Raw genomic sequence first — 20,382 nt, 5'->3', positions numbered from 1 at the left:
GGGTTAACGGGTGTGGCATAGGCTGAAATATGTACTTCTGATTTCAATTCACATATCTACATAATGCTTCAAAAGTAGTGATGCTGCCAAGTAAAAAGTCTGGATGAATCCATTAGTATTTCTTTCAATGTTTTCCAGTTACTCAGGTCATCCCATGTCTTTTCAGGAGCACGATTACCATGGGATCGCAGAACCAACGAGCGTTGGGGCTATGGTGGGTTGACAGAATGATTGTAACCAACGTCCAATTCTGTTCACCACATCGTTACAAAGAAGGAGAACAGTACCTCTGTGAAAGACTGATAGTCACATGCATATACATGGTGCTTTTGTTTCAATCAGCTCTACTTTTTACATTCATCTGCAGAATATCATTCCAACACTCTTTGTACAACAGCAAACATGAAAGGATTTAAGGGCCCAGCCTCACCCAGATTGAAAGGAGACCAACTATATCACTTTTCCAGATATCAATCTTTCAGGAATAAAGAAGTGGGCTACTGCCCGTTTAGTCTTATATGTCTCCAGGCAAGCTCTGCAATAGAAGTGGAGAGATGGACCTGATTTGGTACCCCACAAGCTTCCTAGTGCAGGAACGATAGTACACTTGCCAGTGGAGGCTTGATAGTGTTTGCAAACTAAATTTCAAAAAGTACATCCTGTAAAGAATTTGATAGTGTGCTTTAACTAATCAATGCATCGAAGCTACAACCAGTAACTGCCGACTGCTTCTGTTGCATCCATATGCTGAAGCAAAGCATAAGATCAATCTACAGTTAGAGCAGGACAATTGAGTGAATTTCTATAGTTTTTCACTGCATGTAAGAACTATTGAATTACCTCCAACCCTTGTTAGATCCAACAGAGTTGGATGCTTTCAGATCTTCCTCCACAAGATGATCAGGTATGCGCCGTGAACAGGAAATGACCTATGACAGAACAAGGGACGTTTATGAACAAAGCCTTTTGGGTAGGGAATTTGCACATGTAGAAGAATAAGAAAAGAGTAGAAGCTTGCTCACTAATTTCATTTTGATGAATTCTAATGTTATCTTAAGTGTTGCGAATGAAGCAAGAGGGTAAAGAGACCAGTTCCTCCACACACATTGATTGTTAAATGGTTGGGACATGAGATACAGTAATGTTATTGGAGAATGCAATCCAAGGCAATCCTCTTGCAACACCCGAGGCACTTCTCAATGTGTCCAAGCCACGGGAGGCTTGATGCTGCAAGTTTCCTATCTTCTCAGATAACCCTATATTCGAGAGTCAATCATAATTAATAAATGATACAGCTTTGAACGATAACACAAACTATGAATAGATGCTACACAATGACAAATGCGAAGAGCACAAAAGATATTATCTACTGACTACCGGAAGCTCGGAAGAAAATATAGACCTTCTAGAGGAAAAAGCGTCTAATTCAAGCGATATTTTAATGCATATTATCCCAGACCTTATAGATCATAGACAAATGATCAGTTTGTTACTATATTTGTCATAGATTATAAAAGCAATCTACATATTGAATTTGATTATCTGGGCTCAAAGATATTACTCAGAGAACACTATCTCCTTAACCTGCTCAGAGTGTGTTTGCTACTGATACTGGGATATCAGAGAAATGTTCTACCAGTCAATCTCAAGTTCTTTTTTTTTTTTTTTTCCTTTCTTCCTTTCCCCCATTTTTTTCCCTCAATCAACTTTCTCAAATATGAACATAAAAAATAGAAAATCCTAATCATAGTCTTACACGGAAGAGACAATATTTTTACATTGTCAACACTCAACAATGATGATGATTCCTCCAAACTTCAGTTAACATTTCAAAATATTGAAAATGGTTAAACTCGTCATCTCTAATGGCCAACAAGACCAGGCCTGTCTAAACCCAAAGTTCCCCTTCACCCCTTGTCACTAGTAAAAGAAGATCAGAAAGAAAGAAAGAAAAAAAGCAGCAGCAACCTATTCCCTGAACTTACGTTGCAATGATGATCTAAAATCTTTAGTTTAGCTCCTAAATGGACACACCAAAAATTCTACAGTGCCGCTATTCCCTGAACTTCAACTGTGATATCTGTGGTTTAGCTCTTCAACGGCACACCAACAAGTTAATATCGGTATAGTATTAAACAAACAAAATTAATCTACCTTAGTTTTATCCATCTTCAGTTAAATAAATAATGGAAAACAATTTCTTCTGCCAGTGAAAACTGACAATTTTAAATTTCACACATGAAGGACATCTTCATTTTAACATACTTTATAAAAAAAATTGTATTGACTTATGTTCAGATTAGCATCCTATTATGGTATTGATGGTCTAGCTAAAGAATTTCTAGTTGGTCTTTCAAATCTCTTCTGCAGCATGATTATAACAATAAACCATATTGTAAGATAAGCTATTGCTTTCCTTGGAACAAAGATGCATCAGATATTAAATATGTTAATGTTGTACACTGGCAAGATATCAAATCATATGATGCCACAAAATGCACGAAACTCAAACCAAACAGAAAACTATGAAGCAACGGAACAGTAGGATGGAGGCAGGTTAGAGGGAAGATGAAATTTTGCTAGGTCAAGGAAACACAATCATGTTCCGTCCACTACAGCCTATATATTTCCTAATACTTGATAAGGTGTTTAATCGTGAGTCAACAAGTGAAAATTGATCAACCGAATAAAAGTATCAGTAGTAATCAACATTGATAGCCGGATCAGTCTCCCTGTGAAGTAAAATCCATTATAAGCTTCAGGAATCTTGGTTTTTACTTTGAGTAGAAGCACTTTAACATTTCAACTCTTGATGATTAATATCATTATACACCAAAAGGAGTGAGTGGTTTGGCATTTAATTAGAGCGCATGAGATGTGATGGTAAACTAGTCAATTATAAATAATACTTATATTGCAATGAAGATTAAAGAGATAAGGACAGGCTACCTGTGAAGCACTATCACAGTATAATTAGAGTCTTCGTTTAAAGTTTTCCATTTTGCCCCATAATTAGTCATAAAACCAGCAATCCAAATTAGGAAAACAATAAGCTTGACATCATAGAAAAATGTTTTCCCGTCCACATATTTAACAATATCTTCAGCTATAAGAAGGCATAGGAGCTGAGCCTATGTCTCGTTTTGTTTTCATTCACAACTTTCAGTTTTTAATGAGAAACTTGAGCTTTCAATTTGTATAGCTTCTCTTGCAAAAATGAAAATACGTTTGGATTATTTATGAGATTTATTTACCATTGTTAGTGATGTTGAATCAAACACAGTTTTTTATTTGAATGAAATTGATAGTTTTATTCTTATTGTTAGTGATGTGATGTCAATGCATTAACAAAAAAGTATATTATTAATATATTAAGTTGTAGATTGAAAAAATTGTATATGTATATATATACGTATAAAAATGTTATCATTGAGATGAGAATATTGGTAAGCAAGCATTTCCAATGAAAATACGTATAAACAAACATGTGTTTAATTGCATTGTTGCTGTTTTAAAAACTGAAACCAAACAAGAGCTGAGAATGTTAAAGTTAACAATCATTTGTTGCTCGAAAACAAAAAAGATTCTCCAAAATGGTTGATATATTTGAATGACAAAGGTCTTCAACAACTACAGCCTTCAAGTTCAGGTGCATTGGAAATGAAACTACTTGCAATTGTTTGCACATTTGAAAAAGGTTTTGCAACCAAAGCAGAAACTGGATTCTTCACCCAGATCTACTTCATTTATTTTAGAAGATACAATGGCAAACAGATCAAAATAAGAGATGAAGATCAACTAGATATAAGTTTAAATTTTATTAGTGTGTTTGTGCATATTGGTACTCGAGCAAATTTTTTAAACATACCCTTCTGTTGAAAAAGAAACAAATAAGCAAGGAAGTGAAAGTACGTCTCAAGGGGTAAAAAGCAGATGAAGAGTAAAGCAAAAGAAAGAGAATTCTGGTGTCCCCTTCACAGTTTGTCATTTTGGAAAAGAAAATTGTTTACCATTTCAATCAAAAGCAGACCAATTAAGTTCTGCTATATTTTGTTTTCATCAAAGGACTCTCTATTAGGCTTCTTGATCTATTGAGCAAAGATTTGCCAAGTTTTCTTCCTTTTCTTTTTGTTTAATATTTCTTTCCATTATATCATTAGAGCACCTTTATACCTCCTTCCATGATCTCTCAACCTATCATAGAGTCACCCTAAGTCCAAATAGAAAACAAAGGCATACCTAACAACTGGCCTCATATATTGGACACAGACCAAGGAGGAAAGATTGTTTTCTGAATATTCACCTTTTGCATGTCCTGAACACCACTAGTCCCAAGTCATATAGCATAAAGAAATGATGAAACAATTAGTTTCATTAAATAAAACTTTGATATACTTATTACTTTTTATGTTAATATCTAAGGGTAAAATGGTAATTACATAAATAAATAATAGAAAACATAAATAAAAACATCAATTTGGTATCAAAGTGATATTAATGATGAAATTCGAGTATCAATTGAGTCATTTGTAATTACTCAAGTATCAAAGTTACATTAATAACAAAACTCGGGTACCAAAATAAATTTTACCAAAACTTTAAGTTTGGAAAAGGCTAACTTCATAACATAGAAGTGTTTTGATCACATTAAGATTATACTGGGGGCTCTGAAATGGATGGATCATTGGTTTCCCCGCATGGGACTAAATCAGCATAACAAAATTCACAAGACATCTATTAAATCAATGACTCGATTTAGAATATGTCATCCAAAGTTTCAGTTCTAGCAGGCTTTCAATTTTTACGGCCATATCTGTAATTTTCCACCGTGATGGAAACTAGAAATGATGTGACAGAGAGGCACTCCTACATATTTCCCAGGATTAAGCACTTGTGTTTGCAAGGCCTGCACATTTATGGATATGAGAGTTTTCGAAGAAGTCAGACACGTTCATAGATCCATTGTGGTGTCAAACAAATTTTAAATGAAGGCTGAAATCTTCGGAAGATTAACACAACATTAAACTATAGCATGTTAATAAAACTACATAGCAGACAAGAAAGAAGAACTAACAGAAAAGAGATATATGAACTACAAGGACATTACACCTTGTATACTTGGTATATGATGTTGTTAACTAAGATAACCAACCTGTTGTAGGGAGTGGATCCTCTTTTTGAAATGACTCGTCCAATAACTGTTACTGCTGAAACTTCTGTCCACTGAGGAAAAAAAGGAGTAATTTGAAACCTTCCACATGGATTAACCATACAAGACCATAGGTATTACAAGTAATATCATTTACTGAATAGTAGTGTTAATCTTCAACAATCGAATCAATCTCCCCCAAAATACGTATCAAGTAATATTGCTGCAAGCATAAGAACTTCAGCTGTCAAGTTGAATCAGAAATTATAATGCCAATGAAAATTTAAAATGGATACACATTAGAATGAAACCTGTTCTTTTTACCTGCAGAAGACCATTCAACAGGAAGTTTTTGAAAGTAGCTTGCCAACAAAGGGACAATGGAGTTCAAAAATGGCAATTGTGTTGAAGAACTCTGCACAACTTGTTAAGGTATCACCAGTAATCATTGCAAGAGCAAACACCATCTTCGAAGTGATGAAACCGGTTTATATCTCTAATAACAATTTCTCTCCGTACCAACTTTGATACAACCTTAATTGCAACATGACAGTCGGCACATACACGGAGATTTTTAATTATGAGGATGGGGCTTCCAATAGGCATTCTAAGAAGAGCAAAAGCTAAAGCTATTCTTTCACTGTGTAGCCACAAGAGACGTGCCTTTTCATCCTCTTCCACATCAAGCAAAACAGCATCATGATTAGGAGCATAACCTAACATTCTGCTTCTGAAGTTCAACCATTCCAGCATCCCATGAATTAATTTGTTATCTGGGTGTGAATCGTCTCCAACAGCAAAATAGTGCACCATTCCCTGGTTCTCAATCCAACTAAGTCCTGGTTCCTTCTTTACTCGTTTCTTCCGCATACTTTTCCTAACAAATGCAACATTATCCCAATTTTTTGCGGTTGCATATATGTTTGATAATAGCACATAAGTTGATTCATCTTGAGGTTCCATTTCAAGCACATGCTCAGCAGCAAATCTTCCAAGCTCAATGTTTTTGTGCGCAACGCAAGCCCCAAGTAAAGCACGCCATACCATAACACTAGGCTCATCTGGAATTTCGTCTATCATCTTTACAGCCCTGTCAAGATGACCTAATCTCCCCAGAAGTGACACCATACAAGTATAGTGCTCCATGCAAGGTTCAATACCATAGTCCTCTTGCATGGTAGTGAAATAAGATTGGCCTTGGTCTAATGATCCTGTGTTGCTGCATGCTGAAAGCACAGCAACAAATGTCAGCTGATTAGGTGTGATGTCAGTTTCCCGCATACTCTCAAAGATTTTCAGAGCCTCAGCACCAAGACCATGCATTGAGTATGCTGAGATCATCGAGTTCCAGGAAACAACATCTCGCTCATTCATTGTCTCAAAAACCAAACGAGCATCCCTAATTCGTCCACACTTCGCATACATATCAATTAGAGCATTGCTGACAGCATCATCTCCATCATACAGAGTTTTGATAGTCATCGTATGTATCTGAATGCCAGCCTCCAAAGCCGCCAAACTGGCAGAAGCACGAAGCAAGCTGGAGTATGTTACCTCAGTTGCTTGCACTTGCTCCTCACACATATTTATGAACAGTAAGAAGGCCTTCTCTGCATCTCCTATTTGAACATACCCAACTATCATTGTATTCCATGACACCTCATTTTTGTTTTTTGATTCCACAAACAAATTCATTGAAGCCTCCATCTTCCCACATTTAGCATACACATCCATGAGGGCATTCAAAACATATATATTCAGATCAAGACCAACCTTGAGCACATGGCAGTGGATCTGCATTCCCAATACCAGGCACCCTATTGTAGCACAAGCTTGAAGGACACTAGCTAAAGTGAATTGGTTAGGACATACCCATGCTTTCCTCATTTGGAGAAACATATCCAGGGCCTCCTCACAATAGTCACTCTGTGAGTACCGAGCAATCATGAAACTCCATGGGACAACATCATCTTTAGGTACCTCCTCAAAAACTTGCCTAGCATCCTCCATGTCCCCCGACCTAGTGTACAGGTCAAGCAATGAAACACCCACATAGGGATCCATCTCATAACAAGTCTTTAAAACACAGCCATGAACACTCTTTCCCACACCAACAGCCTGAAGTCCAAGACAAGCCTTAATGACACTTGCAAAAGTAAAATTATTTGGCAGTAGAGCTTCCATCCTCATCAGATTAAAGAGATCTAATGCCTCCTCAAAACAATCATTCTCAGCATAACAAGCCACCATCCCAGTCCAACAAACCATATCCTTTTCAACAATCCCCTTGAACACTTCCTTAGCGGCATTCACAAACCCACAAACTGAATAAGCATCAATAAGAGCTGTCCCAACAAAGGCATTAGTATCATGGCCAAGCTTATGAATATAAGCATGAATGCACCATCCCAATTCTATCCAATCCATGCTTACAAGCAACTTCAAAATCGTGGTGAAGACAAATGGATTAAGCTCATGACCCTCCTTACGCAACCTGAAAAACAAGTCAACTGCTTTATCATATTCTTCTAATAGTGCAAAGCCCTGAAGCATAGTAGCAAAGGAAACAACATTTCTGTCAGGCATTTCATCAAACAACGTAACCCCATCTGACAAAAGGCCGGTTTTCAAGTACAAATTTAACAAAATGTTGCGAGCAAATAAGTCTAAACAGTTTCCTCTCTTCAGGGCGTGGCAGTGAAGGATTTTTCCTTTCGCAGGCTCGTTACTTTTTATGCATTGCTGGAGCATCCCGGCATATAAATGAGAATCGAACTCTGCATCCAAGGACGGGAATATCTCCTTGCTCATGGGCTCGTCTCGACATACTTGAGCACCCAACGATGAGAAACAATGCTGTAAAAATGAAAATATATAAGGTGGCCGATGCTCTGCGAAGTATCTCCATTGGTGCAGTACTTTGTAGCATTTGAATAAGATCATGCGGAGAGTTGTAACGAGAGAGACGATTTGAAGGTCTCTTAGAATAAATTTCGACGTGTCAAAATAACTCCTTTGCTAGTTCCAGTAATCTATGATGAATACAAAGGCTACAAAGTCAATTTGAGGACATCATTTGAGCTAATGAAAACTAAGGCAGGAAACCACTAACCTTTATCAGCTCAGGTTTACGCCCATTCAGGAGAAGCAACATCAACAATGCTCCAGGAAAAGATCCAACAACTATCAGAACAGCTGAAGCCAAAATCCGGTTTACAGAAAGCAGGGACTACCAAAGTGGTAAAGCATTCAAGAAAGTAACATAGGAGGGACAGAAAAATTATTAAAATAATTATTTACAATACAAGTCAGATGTGTTAGGAAAAAATGTGTTTTATTTTGATTAATCATGGATTTCTCCCATTTATTTAATTCGTATAAGATAACTAGAGTCCACAAGTTTAAGACGATATAAGCAATTCAGTAAATACTATCATTCATACTTCTCATTGTTTGCATGTTTAAACTGTAACAAAGGGAATATCATATAAAGAAAAATAAGGGGGAGACTCAATTCCTTCATAAGCAGTTTAAATTTCAAAGTCCATCAATAGGAACATGCAAAGGTGCCTTCACAATTACTGAAGCTATAGATGAAGTTACCTAGTGAAGCTTAATCTAGTGTCAGGCTGTCAGCACTAACTAGCAACTTACAATCTCAATGTTACACCTCCATAACTGACGTACGAGGAGGCAAGGGATGAGGTTCAGTCCATTTGAGGCACATCACAGAATACGACAATTGCCACACCACAGGCATATGAAATCAATGGCATTGTTAATAACGACATTTTGGTCATACGAGAAATGTCTTACTCACATCACTTTGTCCAGAAATCTTACATCAGATAAGTGATGATAACTTCACCAGTAATTTTATCTCAATGATAACTAACCACTTAATCTCATCTCAACTTAAAAATCATGAATTGCAGTATCTCTAGCATCTCATTTGTCTGGTAAACAGTAATAACATTAGTCATTCTAGAGCACCTATGTTCTTAGGAGCTTATGGGGAACTGAAGCACCATTCTCGGATTGCTTTTAAGCTGAACAATAAACAAATTTATCGAACCTAATGTGAACTTTATCACAAGTTTATCAGGAAAGTCCACAAAGCCATCTATAGGGTCATAATGGTCAAGTATCAGCACAACAATTCAAAGTGAGTTGCATCATGCATGAAATGTAAGATGGACATATCTCGCATGATGTAATAGTAGAGAAGTACAAGAAATTGTCAAGAAGCACGGTCAACTCTGTGCATCCAGGTTATTGTGGAGTTGACATATGTCTATTCGAAGATTTCAATCATCATATTTTTCTCCTTAACTGGAAAATTGATATATTTTATGTCCGTATAAGTTTAAAATCCCTCCCTTTAAGAACATTGTAGTTGTCACCAGCTTGTTCTACTCCATGGTGTCTGGTCATTGACAATCTCTAGAAAGTACTTCTACCAAAATCAACCTCACAGATCAGTTTCTGAACAAAATCCTTACAGCAACATGAAATACTTAGGCTTGTTCAGTTTTATTAATCATGTAAAAAGCTTCTTATTGGATAGTATATTTGCTTAAGAACCACTTTTAGATTTCTAAAACTGGACCATTGTTCTTAACAAAAAACTAGAGTCCTTCCTAAACAAAAGTATAAATCACTCCATTGATAGCCCTTCTTTACTAGACATTGGATTACCGCTTGATAGTTAGAACTATTTCGCAAACTAACGGGACAGTTTATCAGAAAGTTCTTACACAAACAGGATATAAAAGAAACAGCAAGCGCACCACCACATGGGTTCCATTACAGAGGTGGCTTAAACCTTACTGTTTGTTGTTTGCAGACAAGGTGGATATTTCCATTTTATCCACTATCAGAGAGAAGCACATAATACCAACCACTATCAGGTCCTACTAAGGCGAATGATGCAGGAGAATTCCAGCCATTTTCAGTTCTAATAAAGCTCTATAGTAGGAGAACTCCAATTTCCAACCATGTGAACCCTCCTTTCTTTTCGAAATAGAAACACGAGAATCGCTGAACTATCTCTTTGATTGAAAGAGTATGATTCATATCATAGATTATTCGAAATTCAGAGGTTTTTATTTAAATAGTTCAAAACGTGTTAGAGAACAATTTATGTCTCATATCTTAATTTTAGATAATAATAAAATATGTTATATTTATGTATGTTATCAAATATCTATCCAAAAATAAGTTTAGTTAACAATTTAGTTGTTTGATAATTTTATTTTGTAAATAATTATTTAATACAATCCATTTAAATTTTATTGTTATATTTTTTAATATCAATCTGTAACTCTTATATTTTTGTAAATACTAGTTCGAACAATTAACTTATAATATTTTATACTTATGAGTGTATATTTGGACCAAGATACATTACATGTAATATTTTTTACTTTACTACTTGCAAAATAATGTTGAAATTTGGTGATTCTCATGAATTAATCTAATGAAAAAAACAAAAATTATGGTTAAAAAAATTTATTTTATTGGCATTACATTATATATATATATAATAAGATCATCACTGCTTAGTTTAAACTTTGTTCTTAGAATTGAAAGATATAAAATTTAAATTGCCATCATTATATTTTAGAAATGTATTTTCATGAACATTCACATTAATTTTACTTTTAGAAAATTTCTTATGTTTATCTATTTTATTAAAATTAATATATTATACAATTCAACTATTATAAAAAATTATTTTGGACAAATATATTTCGAAACGCATACTATAGATATTATTGAATTCTTTTAAGAATTTATCAAATATTTTTTAATTTGGTATATATATATATAACTATATAAAATTATGTGTAAGTATTTAGAGAATTTGATGTATATTTTCTATACTTTCACTAATTATGTTACTATTAAACTAATATTAGGTATATAGCAAAAATATTATTAAGTCACATATTCGAAAAGGAAAAAGTATTTTATTGTTTAATAATAAACTATTATAGTTAAATAAAAACAAAATTGGTATTGATATTATATTTACTAAAAAAATATAAAATTCAAGGACTAGAAATAACCATTTCGTTAACAAATATTAATTATATATTTATATTAATTCGTCATTTTTATTCAAAAGTTTAGGCAATAATTCGTCATTTTTTTGCTATTTTAAAAAGATTATCTTTATTTGAAATTAAACTAATATATACTATATATAAAAGCGTGTAAAAATGTTTAAAACAAAATATATCAAGAAATAACAACTTATTTGATTCTAATGGTATACATGCCCATTTTAGTCATTTTACTAATTAAAGACCTTATTATGCCAAACACCCTATCATCTTATAAGATGTTTACACATCTTACAAGCTTTAATACTTTATTTTATCAAAACGCTTTAGGAGATTATTTTTAAAATAAGATCCAATATCTTATAAGCTCCTAAAACATCTTATAAGATGTAGGAGCTTATAAGATATTTTAGAAAAGCTTAGCCAAACACCCTCTAAGTTAAGTTTGAACAAGTTTTCATGAACAAGTCCGAGCATCATCACGTAGATTTTTGTTTCACTGTATATCGTTTATGAGTTTATTGTAATTTATTTTATTATTTTTAGTTATATTGATGTATTACTCGAGTACTGATGTATCAATCGAATCGATGTATTATTTAATTTATTGAGATTTTAATGTAATCATATAACAAAAGAAAGGTTGGTGACATGAGGAAATACTTTGACTTACAACATCAAGCGTTAAAATGAATATTAAGCAATACAACAGTGCTGAGAAGAAAATTAAACTATACACCCATCATTCTCAAAGCTAGGGGTGCAAAGCGAGCTCCAAAAAATAGGCTCGGCCTCGAGCTCACGGACGAGTTCGCTAGCTGAATGAGCTCGAGCTCGACTATGAGCTCGCGAACGAGTGGAAGAGGCTCATAAGGATCCATTGGTTTCTATAATCAGAGAGGAACGAACAAAAGATCATCTTTAAATTAAAAGGGTTGTGTAAAAAACATAGATAATCACAAAGTAACAAAATCCAGCCAAAGTCCAAGCACAACCAAACAAAGTCAATAAACATTCAATCGGGCATTTCATCAAGCACCTTGAAAGCAAAACTTACTCAAAGAATTTCTTCTACAAACAGTAAAATAAATGTACCAAAAACAAAAATCAACCTGTTAATGGTGGTGTCGGAGCTCATGTGTGCCGTGTGCTGGATTCGTGGACGCGAGGCTAGAGTTGTGGAGTTCTGCAAATTTTTTCTTCACTCCGCGCGACAGAGAGAGTGAGAGAGAGAAAGAGTTCACTTCCCAATACTGAATGGGCAATTCTCAACTTCTCACATTACGTATTTACTACCTTTCAGCTTTTCTTTTTTTATTTCTAATTTTAATTTTAATGAATGACTTGATTGATTTATTTATTTAATAAATATAGAGATAACTAATATATTTGTTTATATACATTAAATAAATATAGGATTAAAAAAATTAATAACAAATGTATTTTGTTGTACTGAATATTAAATATAACAATAAAATTCATATATATTATATTAAATATTTATTTACAAAAAAATTATTAAGATGTATTAAATTCTTGATTAAGTTTGTTTTTAAATAATACAAATCAAAATACTATATTTTAATATCACTTGAAAGTAAAATATGATATATTGACTAACAGTTCTAATTAATGGTGAATATTAAATACAATATTTTGTTTTAGTGGACATTGAAATTATAACGATAAAATTCATATGCATTATATTAAATATTTATTTATAAAAAATATCAAAATATATTAAATTATTGATTAAGCTTGTTTTAGATAATATAAACTAACATACCATATTTTATTATCATCTAAAACTAAAATATGAGATATGGACTAATAATTATAATATATAATAATTAAATTTTTTTTGTTGCGATGGATTGAAATTGTAATGATAAAATTCATATGCATTATATTAAATATTTATATCCAAAAAAGTTATCAAAATATATTAAATTATTGATTAAGCTTGTTTTTATATAGTATAAATCCAAATACTATGTCTTAATATCATCTAAAATTAATATATGATATATTGATTAACAATTATAATATATGGTGAATTAAGAAATAAATGCATTTTATTTGTAGTGGATACTGAAACTATAACGATAAAACTCAAATGTATTATATTAAATATATATTTATATAAAAATTATAAAAATATACTAAATCGTTGATTAAGACTGGTTTTTTAGATAATATAAACTAAAATACCATATTTAATATATTCTAAAACTAAAATATGAGATATTAACTAATAATTCTAATTTATGGTGAATTTTAAATATTTTATTCACAATAAATATATCAAAACTTATTAAATTGTTGCTTAAGCTTGTTTTTAAATAATATAAATAAAAAAAATCATATTTTATTATTATGAAAAATTAGAATAAGTGACATGTTGATTAATAATTCTAATATATGTTGAATTTTGAATATAAACTTGATATAATATTAAATATATACTTAAATAATATATAAAAAGAAAAAGTGAGCTCGCGAGTCAACTTGGCTCATTTTACACCTTTACTCAAAGCATTGAAATTGGACATTTGGACTCAACACATTTAGGCCTTGTTTACATTCATAAATTGGACTATACATTTGGCCCAATTAGGCATATTCTTCTACTCAAGCACAAATTTAAAAAAAATCCAAACAAATTAACTTAGATTCAGACCCTACTCAATCTATTAAACCCCACTCTAGATCCGGCCAAACCTAGTATTTAGATCCTATTAGATCTAGACCCAGATCCAATTTTTTTTTAGATACATTTTTTTTGCAAATACTATAAAATTTCTTTCTTTTTATTTTCAACTTTTACCCATTAATTATCAATAAATTCAAAATTATTGAGATCAATTTATAAATAACTTTTTTTTTATATATAATATATCATTTATTATACCGTTTATAAGATAATCTTATGAAAATATTTCATATTAAATAATGTTATGATGTCTTAATTTTTTTGAATTTGTTCGCTTGAAGTTAAATTGATTAATAAATAATAATCAAATTGAATAGTAAAGAAAAATAAATATATTTTGCGGGTCTAAATTGGGTATATTAATCCATTACTATTAATGGGTAGAGACCCGACCCAAACCCAACTTATATTTTTCTAATGGGTTTGGGTCTAATAATATTCCATATGAATTTGCGTCTTAAAATTAATCAGGTAGGTCTTATCCTACCTATTGACATCCCTAATGAGATAATTAATTTTTAATAAAATAACTACAGCCTATGTATTCATAGTTTTATTTAATTATATAAGTACAAAGTATAGATAAAGTTCAAAACAGACCTTATTTTTATACCTCGTTTGATTCGATGAGGGAAAAAAGAAAGTAAAAATGTGTGGGTTTTTCTTTAAAAGAAAAAATACTATAATTGAAAGGAAAATGCATCTCAAATATTTGTGGCCCTTATTTGATACGAGAAAAATAAATTTAGAAGAAATAATTAATTTTTATAATTTTATTGATTAAATATTTCTCTTCATTTTGTACTAAATAATAAAAAATAATATTATATTAAAATTATTTTAATTTACTAAAAAATTAAAATACGCATCAATCAAGAACAATGATATTTATTAGAGATAAATACACTTTGCTAAGGGACAATTAGCAACGTGCTTTCAAGTTTTGTGGTATGGGTCCATTTCTTTATGTAAAGGGTCAACCAAACCTAATTATTTTCCACCCATTCATTTACCAGCAATTATTTTAGGTCACCACCCTCCAATAGGGTATGCTACATTTGGCTTCCTTTTGATTGGTGGACTCGCCATACACTACACGTAATAACTATTATATAACCCTACATTTTTATCCGTGTAAATTATGTTGACATCGTTTGAAATTAACTCAAAAAATACTTTTCATTTTTTGTAGAATTAAAGGTATATTTTATGAGAAGTATTAGTGTAATATTTTTCAAGAGGTATTAGTGCATATTTTGTCTTTAAATAGGGGTGTAGTTATAATTACAACTATAACCTTAAGGGATATAGCTGTAATTTTGAACCATAGATCTAAAAATAATCAGTTAGTCACGATACATCCATACATATTAAAATTTTAATAAATATCGGGGTTGAGTTGGAACGATCCAAAATACATTTTTCGAATTCATCCTCAGTTTAAAATTGGGATGGGGTTATTGATCTTGATATGATTTTTAGGAGATTATCCCACATCAATATGGATATTTTTCTTTTTTTTTTTTTTTTGTAGTTTTTGATTTATTGTATTTTAATTCATGTATATTTTGATACGAAAATTATTAACAGGAATATTGTTATTGATCTATTTTATAGAAACAACCAAAAGCAAAAGTTACTAAACGACCACCTCGTTTATAGATTTAAGTTGCTAGAGTGAAATAATTTGATATTAATATCTTAATTCGTCCCCTTACATCCAAATCCTGCAAATGAAATAATTTTTTGTTTTTAATAAATGGGGGAAAATGTGATTCAAACCTAAAACCTCTTGTTCTTATACCGTGTTCAACGACTTAAAGGGGAGAATAATTTAAAATTTAATATTTTAATACGCTCCTATCACGTGCCAGTCTTGCTCATGAAATATTTATTTTATGGAAAAAATACAAACAACCCTTTTGTGATATTGTAAATGAGCAAATTATCCTCTTATGGAAAAAAAAAATTGTCATTTACCTCCTTGTATTTTTAAAGATACAAAAATTTTCTCTTTGTATTTTTTAAAATGTTTCATAGGGACATAATTTGTTCATTTACAATATTACAACGAGGTAAATTGCATTAGACCTTTTCTATTATAAATATAGGAGGAAATGAGATTCGAAGTTAAGACCTCTTGTTTGACATGATTCTAATACTATATAAAATGAGTATATCGTTTAAAAATTTAAATTATTAAAAAAATACTTAATATTAATAATTTAACAAGAGACTCCGCGGGCGTAACGTCACACAAAAATCAATTTTGCACTATATGAACTGTAGACAATTAATTGAAAATACAAATAAAGCTGGCTAAATAAATAATAATAATTATAAAAAATTCAGAAAGATTCCTCAATATCAACATGACTAAAATGTGCCTGCAAAGCTCGGGAAACTAACCCGAAAGTGCGACGATAGAAGGACGACCATTACCCAAAATCAAAACTAAAAACGTGCTTTACGCCGGCCCTACCAACTACAGAAGAATTCTACTATCTTGGGAAACTTCTGTATAAACAAAGAAAACAATTATGCAGAGATTGACGTCTAAAACGCGCTTTCTTGCGCTAAATTTGTAGGTGAGGAGTGAGTGAGGGCACGCCGTAGTCAGCCTGCACACAAATTCAAACCGCGTCATATTTGCAGCGGTTGCAACTTAGGAATACCTACATTCTACGCGTGACAACGAAATTATGTAATAATAAGACTATTTAAATTCAACAACGAGAATGTGAGTTCAAGTCCCACGAATATGAGTCTATTGTCTATTTTCCATAGTAGTGTTTAATTGTTTTGTTTATTCTCAATACGTTGGTTAATTTATCAACATGATATTAAAATTTTTAAGTTTGTAAGAAGCTGGTCATCACAAATTAAGGCATTTTTAGTGGATAAGTTGGACATTCTTACAAATTTTGCCGCTTTACTAGGAAAGTTAGGTAATCTCAACAAATAAATTGGTAATATATCAATTTTTTTTAAGAAAATCAAATTACACTCGTACGGCTCTACCTCAACTCTTTTCTACTTAATTTCTAAACGCTTTTAATTTTTATATTTTAATCACTTATCCACTTTTCAAAAAAAGTATAAATTTTTGAAACACCAAAAGAGAATGTTTTATATACATTTACGGTATTTAATTCTCTTTAAAGTAATTATAATTGGTATTAATATTATTATACCACTATTTTAAGGGTGTAATTGTATTTTAATTTTCCATATGAAAACAGATACAAAAATAAAAGAAATGCCGAAAACAAATTATAAGGAATAAATATTAATTTAGGATACAAATAGTGCAAGGGGAGGTCCCAAATAATTAATGTTGGTCGGGTGGCCACCTTAATTATTTATCAATACTAACTTGTGCATGTGCTTGTTTCTGACTTTAGCATGAATTTATAATTATAGTACATGAAATTATGAACAGTTATGGCACAATAAATAAATAAATAAAAACATATATAGACTTTCAATTAATTGATTTTCTATGTTCACGAATATTTATGCACGTGACACAACTAGCTCTCTTGTAAGAGATAAGGCAAAATTTGATTTCTTATTTCAAATTATACATGTTATATGAAAAATATGCAAACTACCCTATTGTGATATCACAATTGAGCAAATTTTCCATTTATGAAAAAACAAATAGTGATTTACCTTCTTATATTTTTTAAAATACTAAATTAATATAATTTTTTCATAGGGGGATAATGTGCTCATTTTCAACATCACAGGGGAATAAATTGTTATTCGCCATATTGTATTATCTATACTAATTTTAATCCAAATTTGCAAGTTTGATTCAGCATGTCAAAATTCACAATCAAATTAAAAGATTATTGCAAGTATCGTTTCATCTTCTCTAGCAAAAATGGAATTAATTTTAAAATCTAATTATATTATTTAGTTATATAATCAATCATGAAATTATGAATCTAAACGCTATAACCACTTTTCAAACAATTAATTATTTCATAATTCATTATACAACCGCGGAGCTAAACTAAAATCTTAACATATATCTCCTGATATGAGCAAAACCAAACTAAAATGGAAAAAAATAAAAATAAAAGAATAGAGAATAACAACATTTGCATGAATTAATTAAAGGCACGTAGGATTCCGTACACCATACATATTATGAACTCAGCTGACGTCTCTTCCACGACTACATACATGTAGAAAAAACAATTAAAAATAATTACTAATTCAGTCATTTATACACACATAATAAAATAATTGCGTAAAATTAAAAGCCATCTGTTAATATATTAAAAATAAATTGAAAATTTCTTAATTTTTTTTAAAAAATTATAAGCTCTTAAAATTATATTTTTTGAAAATTTATCATATATCTTTTAACATCTTATAAATTCTCAAATGTCTTATATAATATTTAGAAAAATTTATAAGCTCGTCTAAATGAAATTAATACTTTCACTCAAACATAAATTTAATTTTCCAAAAATGAGAGTTCCTAAAACTTCACAACTTTCAGCAGTAAATGTTAAAATAAATAAAAAAGGGCGACATCGATAGAAGGGAAAGAGGGATGTGGAGAATCGTCCGTACAATTCTTGAAAAGAAAAAGTTAAATTATTTTGATATATTTCCATTATAATAAAAACTCAAAACTAAATTTTTATTTACAAGATCATACAAATTTTATTTGATCCACCTTTCCTTTCGCTTCTCCAAGAACCTCTGCAAAGACTTCCTCCTTGTTATGGGTAAATCTGCATAGGTTCGTCAACAAAATTCTTTTAGTAAAGGGAAAAATATATATTATTTCCTATATTATAAGTTAATGAAACTTAAAAATAATGGTAAATTAATATTATATACTATGGACAAATAAAAATGATGTAAAGATTTAAGTTTTTTTTACCACAGTTAATTAATATTAGCTATGATTTTACTTATGGCTAAAATATTTGCCATAGTTTTTACTTATAACTAATACTTTGACGTCTGACTAATAGTTGTTTTATAATTATGATTAATTAATATATATTCATTATAATTTTATTTTTAACTATGATAATTAATCATAAAAAAAATTATAATTCATTAGTTAAAAATTTAGTCAGTTTTCATTAATTATACATTTTATCATCATTATTTTTTACTTAATAAAGTAAAAAAAATTATATTAATATATATGTATGGAGTTTTTTTTAGGGCTTAGTGAATATAACCAACCTCCATTAAAAGATTCCAAGAGATTTTCTTGGTCATATGAATTGGAGGCCGAGTGGTCAGGCAGCTTTGGGACCATTTCCTCCTCAGCCACTCTCAGAATGTCCTGTGCCTACACCATTCGCAACCGCCTAATCAGTCCCTACTTCTAATATTTATATTTGTCGTGTGATTGATATATAATTAATAATAATAATATTAACAGTAATTTATTAATAATACAAGATATATATTGTTCGAGCCCATTATTTTTTATTAAAAAAAATCAAACTCATAAAAGGGAAAAGAAACCTTATGTGGAGGCACGTCGAAAACAGCAACCATTCCATTGTAGAAAATGGTCATGGGAGCAGTCTCATCACTATTTTTCTCATACCCACAGCTCAGCCTGCAAAAGACAAAGCTAAAACCTTAAGAAACAGCCAATGATTGAATCAAGAAAACGCGTTTTAGCTTTCATAATTACAAACCTAAGCGTAGGATCACAAATTGCAGGCGTCTGATCAGTTTGCTTGGGAGTCGAAGGAACAGAAACTGACGACTTCTTCCCACCACCGATCACACTCTTCACCAACTCAGGATCCATCTTCGATATAACACCCTGTATATCTATATATATGTATATATATATATCAATACATAGAACTAATATTTAAAAAAAAACAGAAAAAAGAGAAAAACACATATATACCACGAAAGCTTCTTCTGCGATCAAAAATGGGAGGCTTCTCCTTGCGGAAGAAATCGAGTTCAAGTCCTGCTGATTTCTGCTGCATACCCATTTTGGGTTCTTGGAATTGGAAGAAAACAGCCTGCCTACCTGCCTGCAGGGCTTCTTTATATATATATATATATATATATGTCTGTGTGTGAGTAATGGGGGGGAGGGGCTGGGGTTGGGTAAGAGAGAATATTGATTTGAGTAGATATGAAATCCGCCGATCTATCCACAAACAAATAAATGCACGAGGAAAATGGGAGAACAGGTAATACTAATTTATGCTGGACTCGCACTACTTTTATAATAATTGACCGTTATAGCACGTTGTTTATGTGTATATAATAAATAATTATTTATATTTTAAATATATTATAAATAAAAATAAAATATATAAATTAACTTAGCATATTATAATAAAAGAAATAAATAAAAATAAATTAATTTAGTGATATTGCAAAAAAATTGGTATCGATTTTTTACAAATTGTCGTTTATGAGTGAAATTTTTATATTAA

General features: G+C 31.2%; 2 protein-coding genes across 27 annotated transcripts; both read right to left on the bottom strand.

Annotated features, from left to right (window-relative positions):
• Window positions 1-219: 219 nt before the first annotated feature.
• On the bottom strand, window positions 220-12,505 carry LOC105168468 (Tetratricopeptide repeat (TPR)-like superfamily protein). Of its 24 annotated transcripts, none has more exons than XM_088883614.1 (7): window positions 8,262-10,444; window positions 5,307-8,181; window positions 5,153-5,223; window positions 4,240-4,315; window positions 1,023-1,256; window positions 841-929; window positions 220-747 (listed from the first exon to the last, which is right to left on the bottom strand). In XM_088883614.1, the coding sequence occupies exon 2, from the start codon at window positions 8,090-8,092 to the stop codon at window positions 5,585-5,587; it is 2,508 nt and encodes an 835-aa protein (XP_088739740.1). In that variant the 5' UTR covers window positions 8,093-8,181; window positions 8,262-10,444; the 3' UTR covers window positions 220-747; window positions 841-929; window positions 1,023-1,256; window positions 4,240-4,315; window positions 5,153-5,223; window positions 5,307-5,584. The 24 variants fall into 24 exon arrangements, with proteins under 24 accessions (XP_088739740.1, XP_088739739.1, XP_088739738.1 ...); XM_088883613.1 differs by lacking the exon at window positions 4,240-4,315 and having other exon boundaries at window positions 5,307-5,387; window positions 5,474-8,181; XM_088883612.1 differs by lacking the exon at window positions 4,240-4,315 and having other exon boundaries at window positions 5,307-5,372; window positions 5,474-8,181.
• A 3,741-nt stretch (window positions 12,506-16,246) lies between these two features.
• On the bottom strand, window positions 16,247-20,088 carry JAZ10 (jasmonate-zim-domain protein 10). 3 transcript variants are annotated; one of them, XM_011088560.3, is made up of 7 exons: window positions 19,839-20,088; window positions 19,618-19,756; window positions 19,439-19,535; window positions 19,151-19,259; window positions 18,627-18,684; window positions 18,077-18,116; window positions 16,247-16,551 (listed from the first exon to the last, which is right to left on the bottom strand). In XM_011088560.3, the coding sequence occupies exons 1-6, from the start codon at window positions 19,927-19,929 to the stop codon at window positions 18,095-18,097; spliced, it is 516 nt and encodes a 171-aa protein (XP_011086862.1). In that variant the 5' UTR covers window positions 19,930-20,088; the 3' UTR covers window positions 16,247-16,551; window positions 18,077-18,094. The 3 variants fall into 3 exon arrangements, with proteins under 3 accessions (XP_011086862.1, XP_088739342.1, XP_011086865.2); XM_088883216.1 differs by having other exon boundaries at window positions 18,609-18,684; window positions 19,839-20,087; XM_011088563.3 differs by lacking the exon at window positions 16,247-16,551 and having other exon boundaries at window positions 17,876-18,116; window positions 18,609-18,684; window positions 19,839-20,087.
• Between the last annotated feature and the right edge of the window lie 294 nt (window positions 20,089-20,382).

Source organism: Sesamum indicum, linkage group LG8 (assembly GCF_026168435.1).
Source record: "Sesamum indicum cultivar Baizhima isolate 11 linkage group LG8, ASM2616843v1, whole genome shotgun sequence".
In the NCBI taxonomy this organism is placed as follows: domain Eukaryota; kingdom Viridiplantae; phylum Streptophyta; class Magnoliopsida; order Lamiales; family Pedaliaceae; genus Sesamum; species Sesamum indicum.
This window is presented reverse-complemented; position numbering and strand designations above follow the sequence as displayed.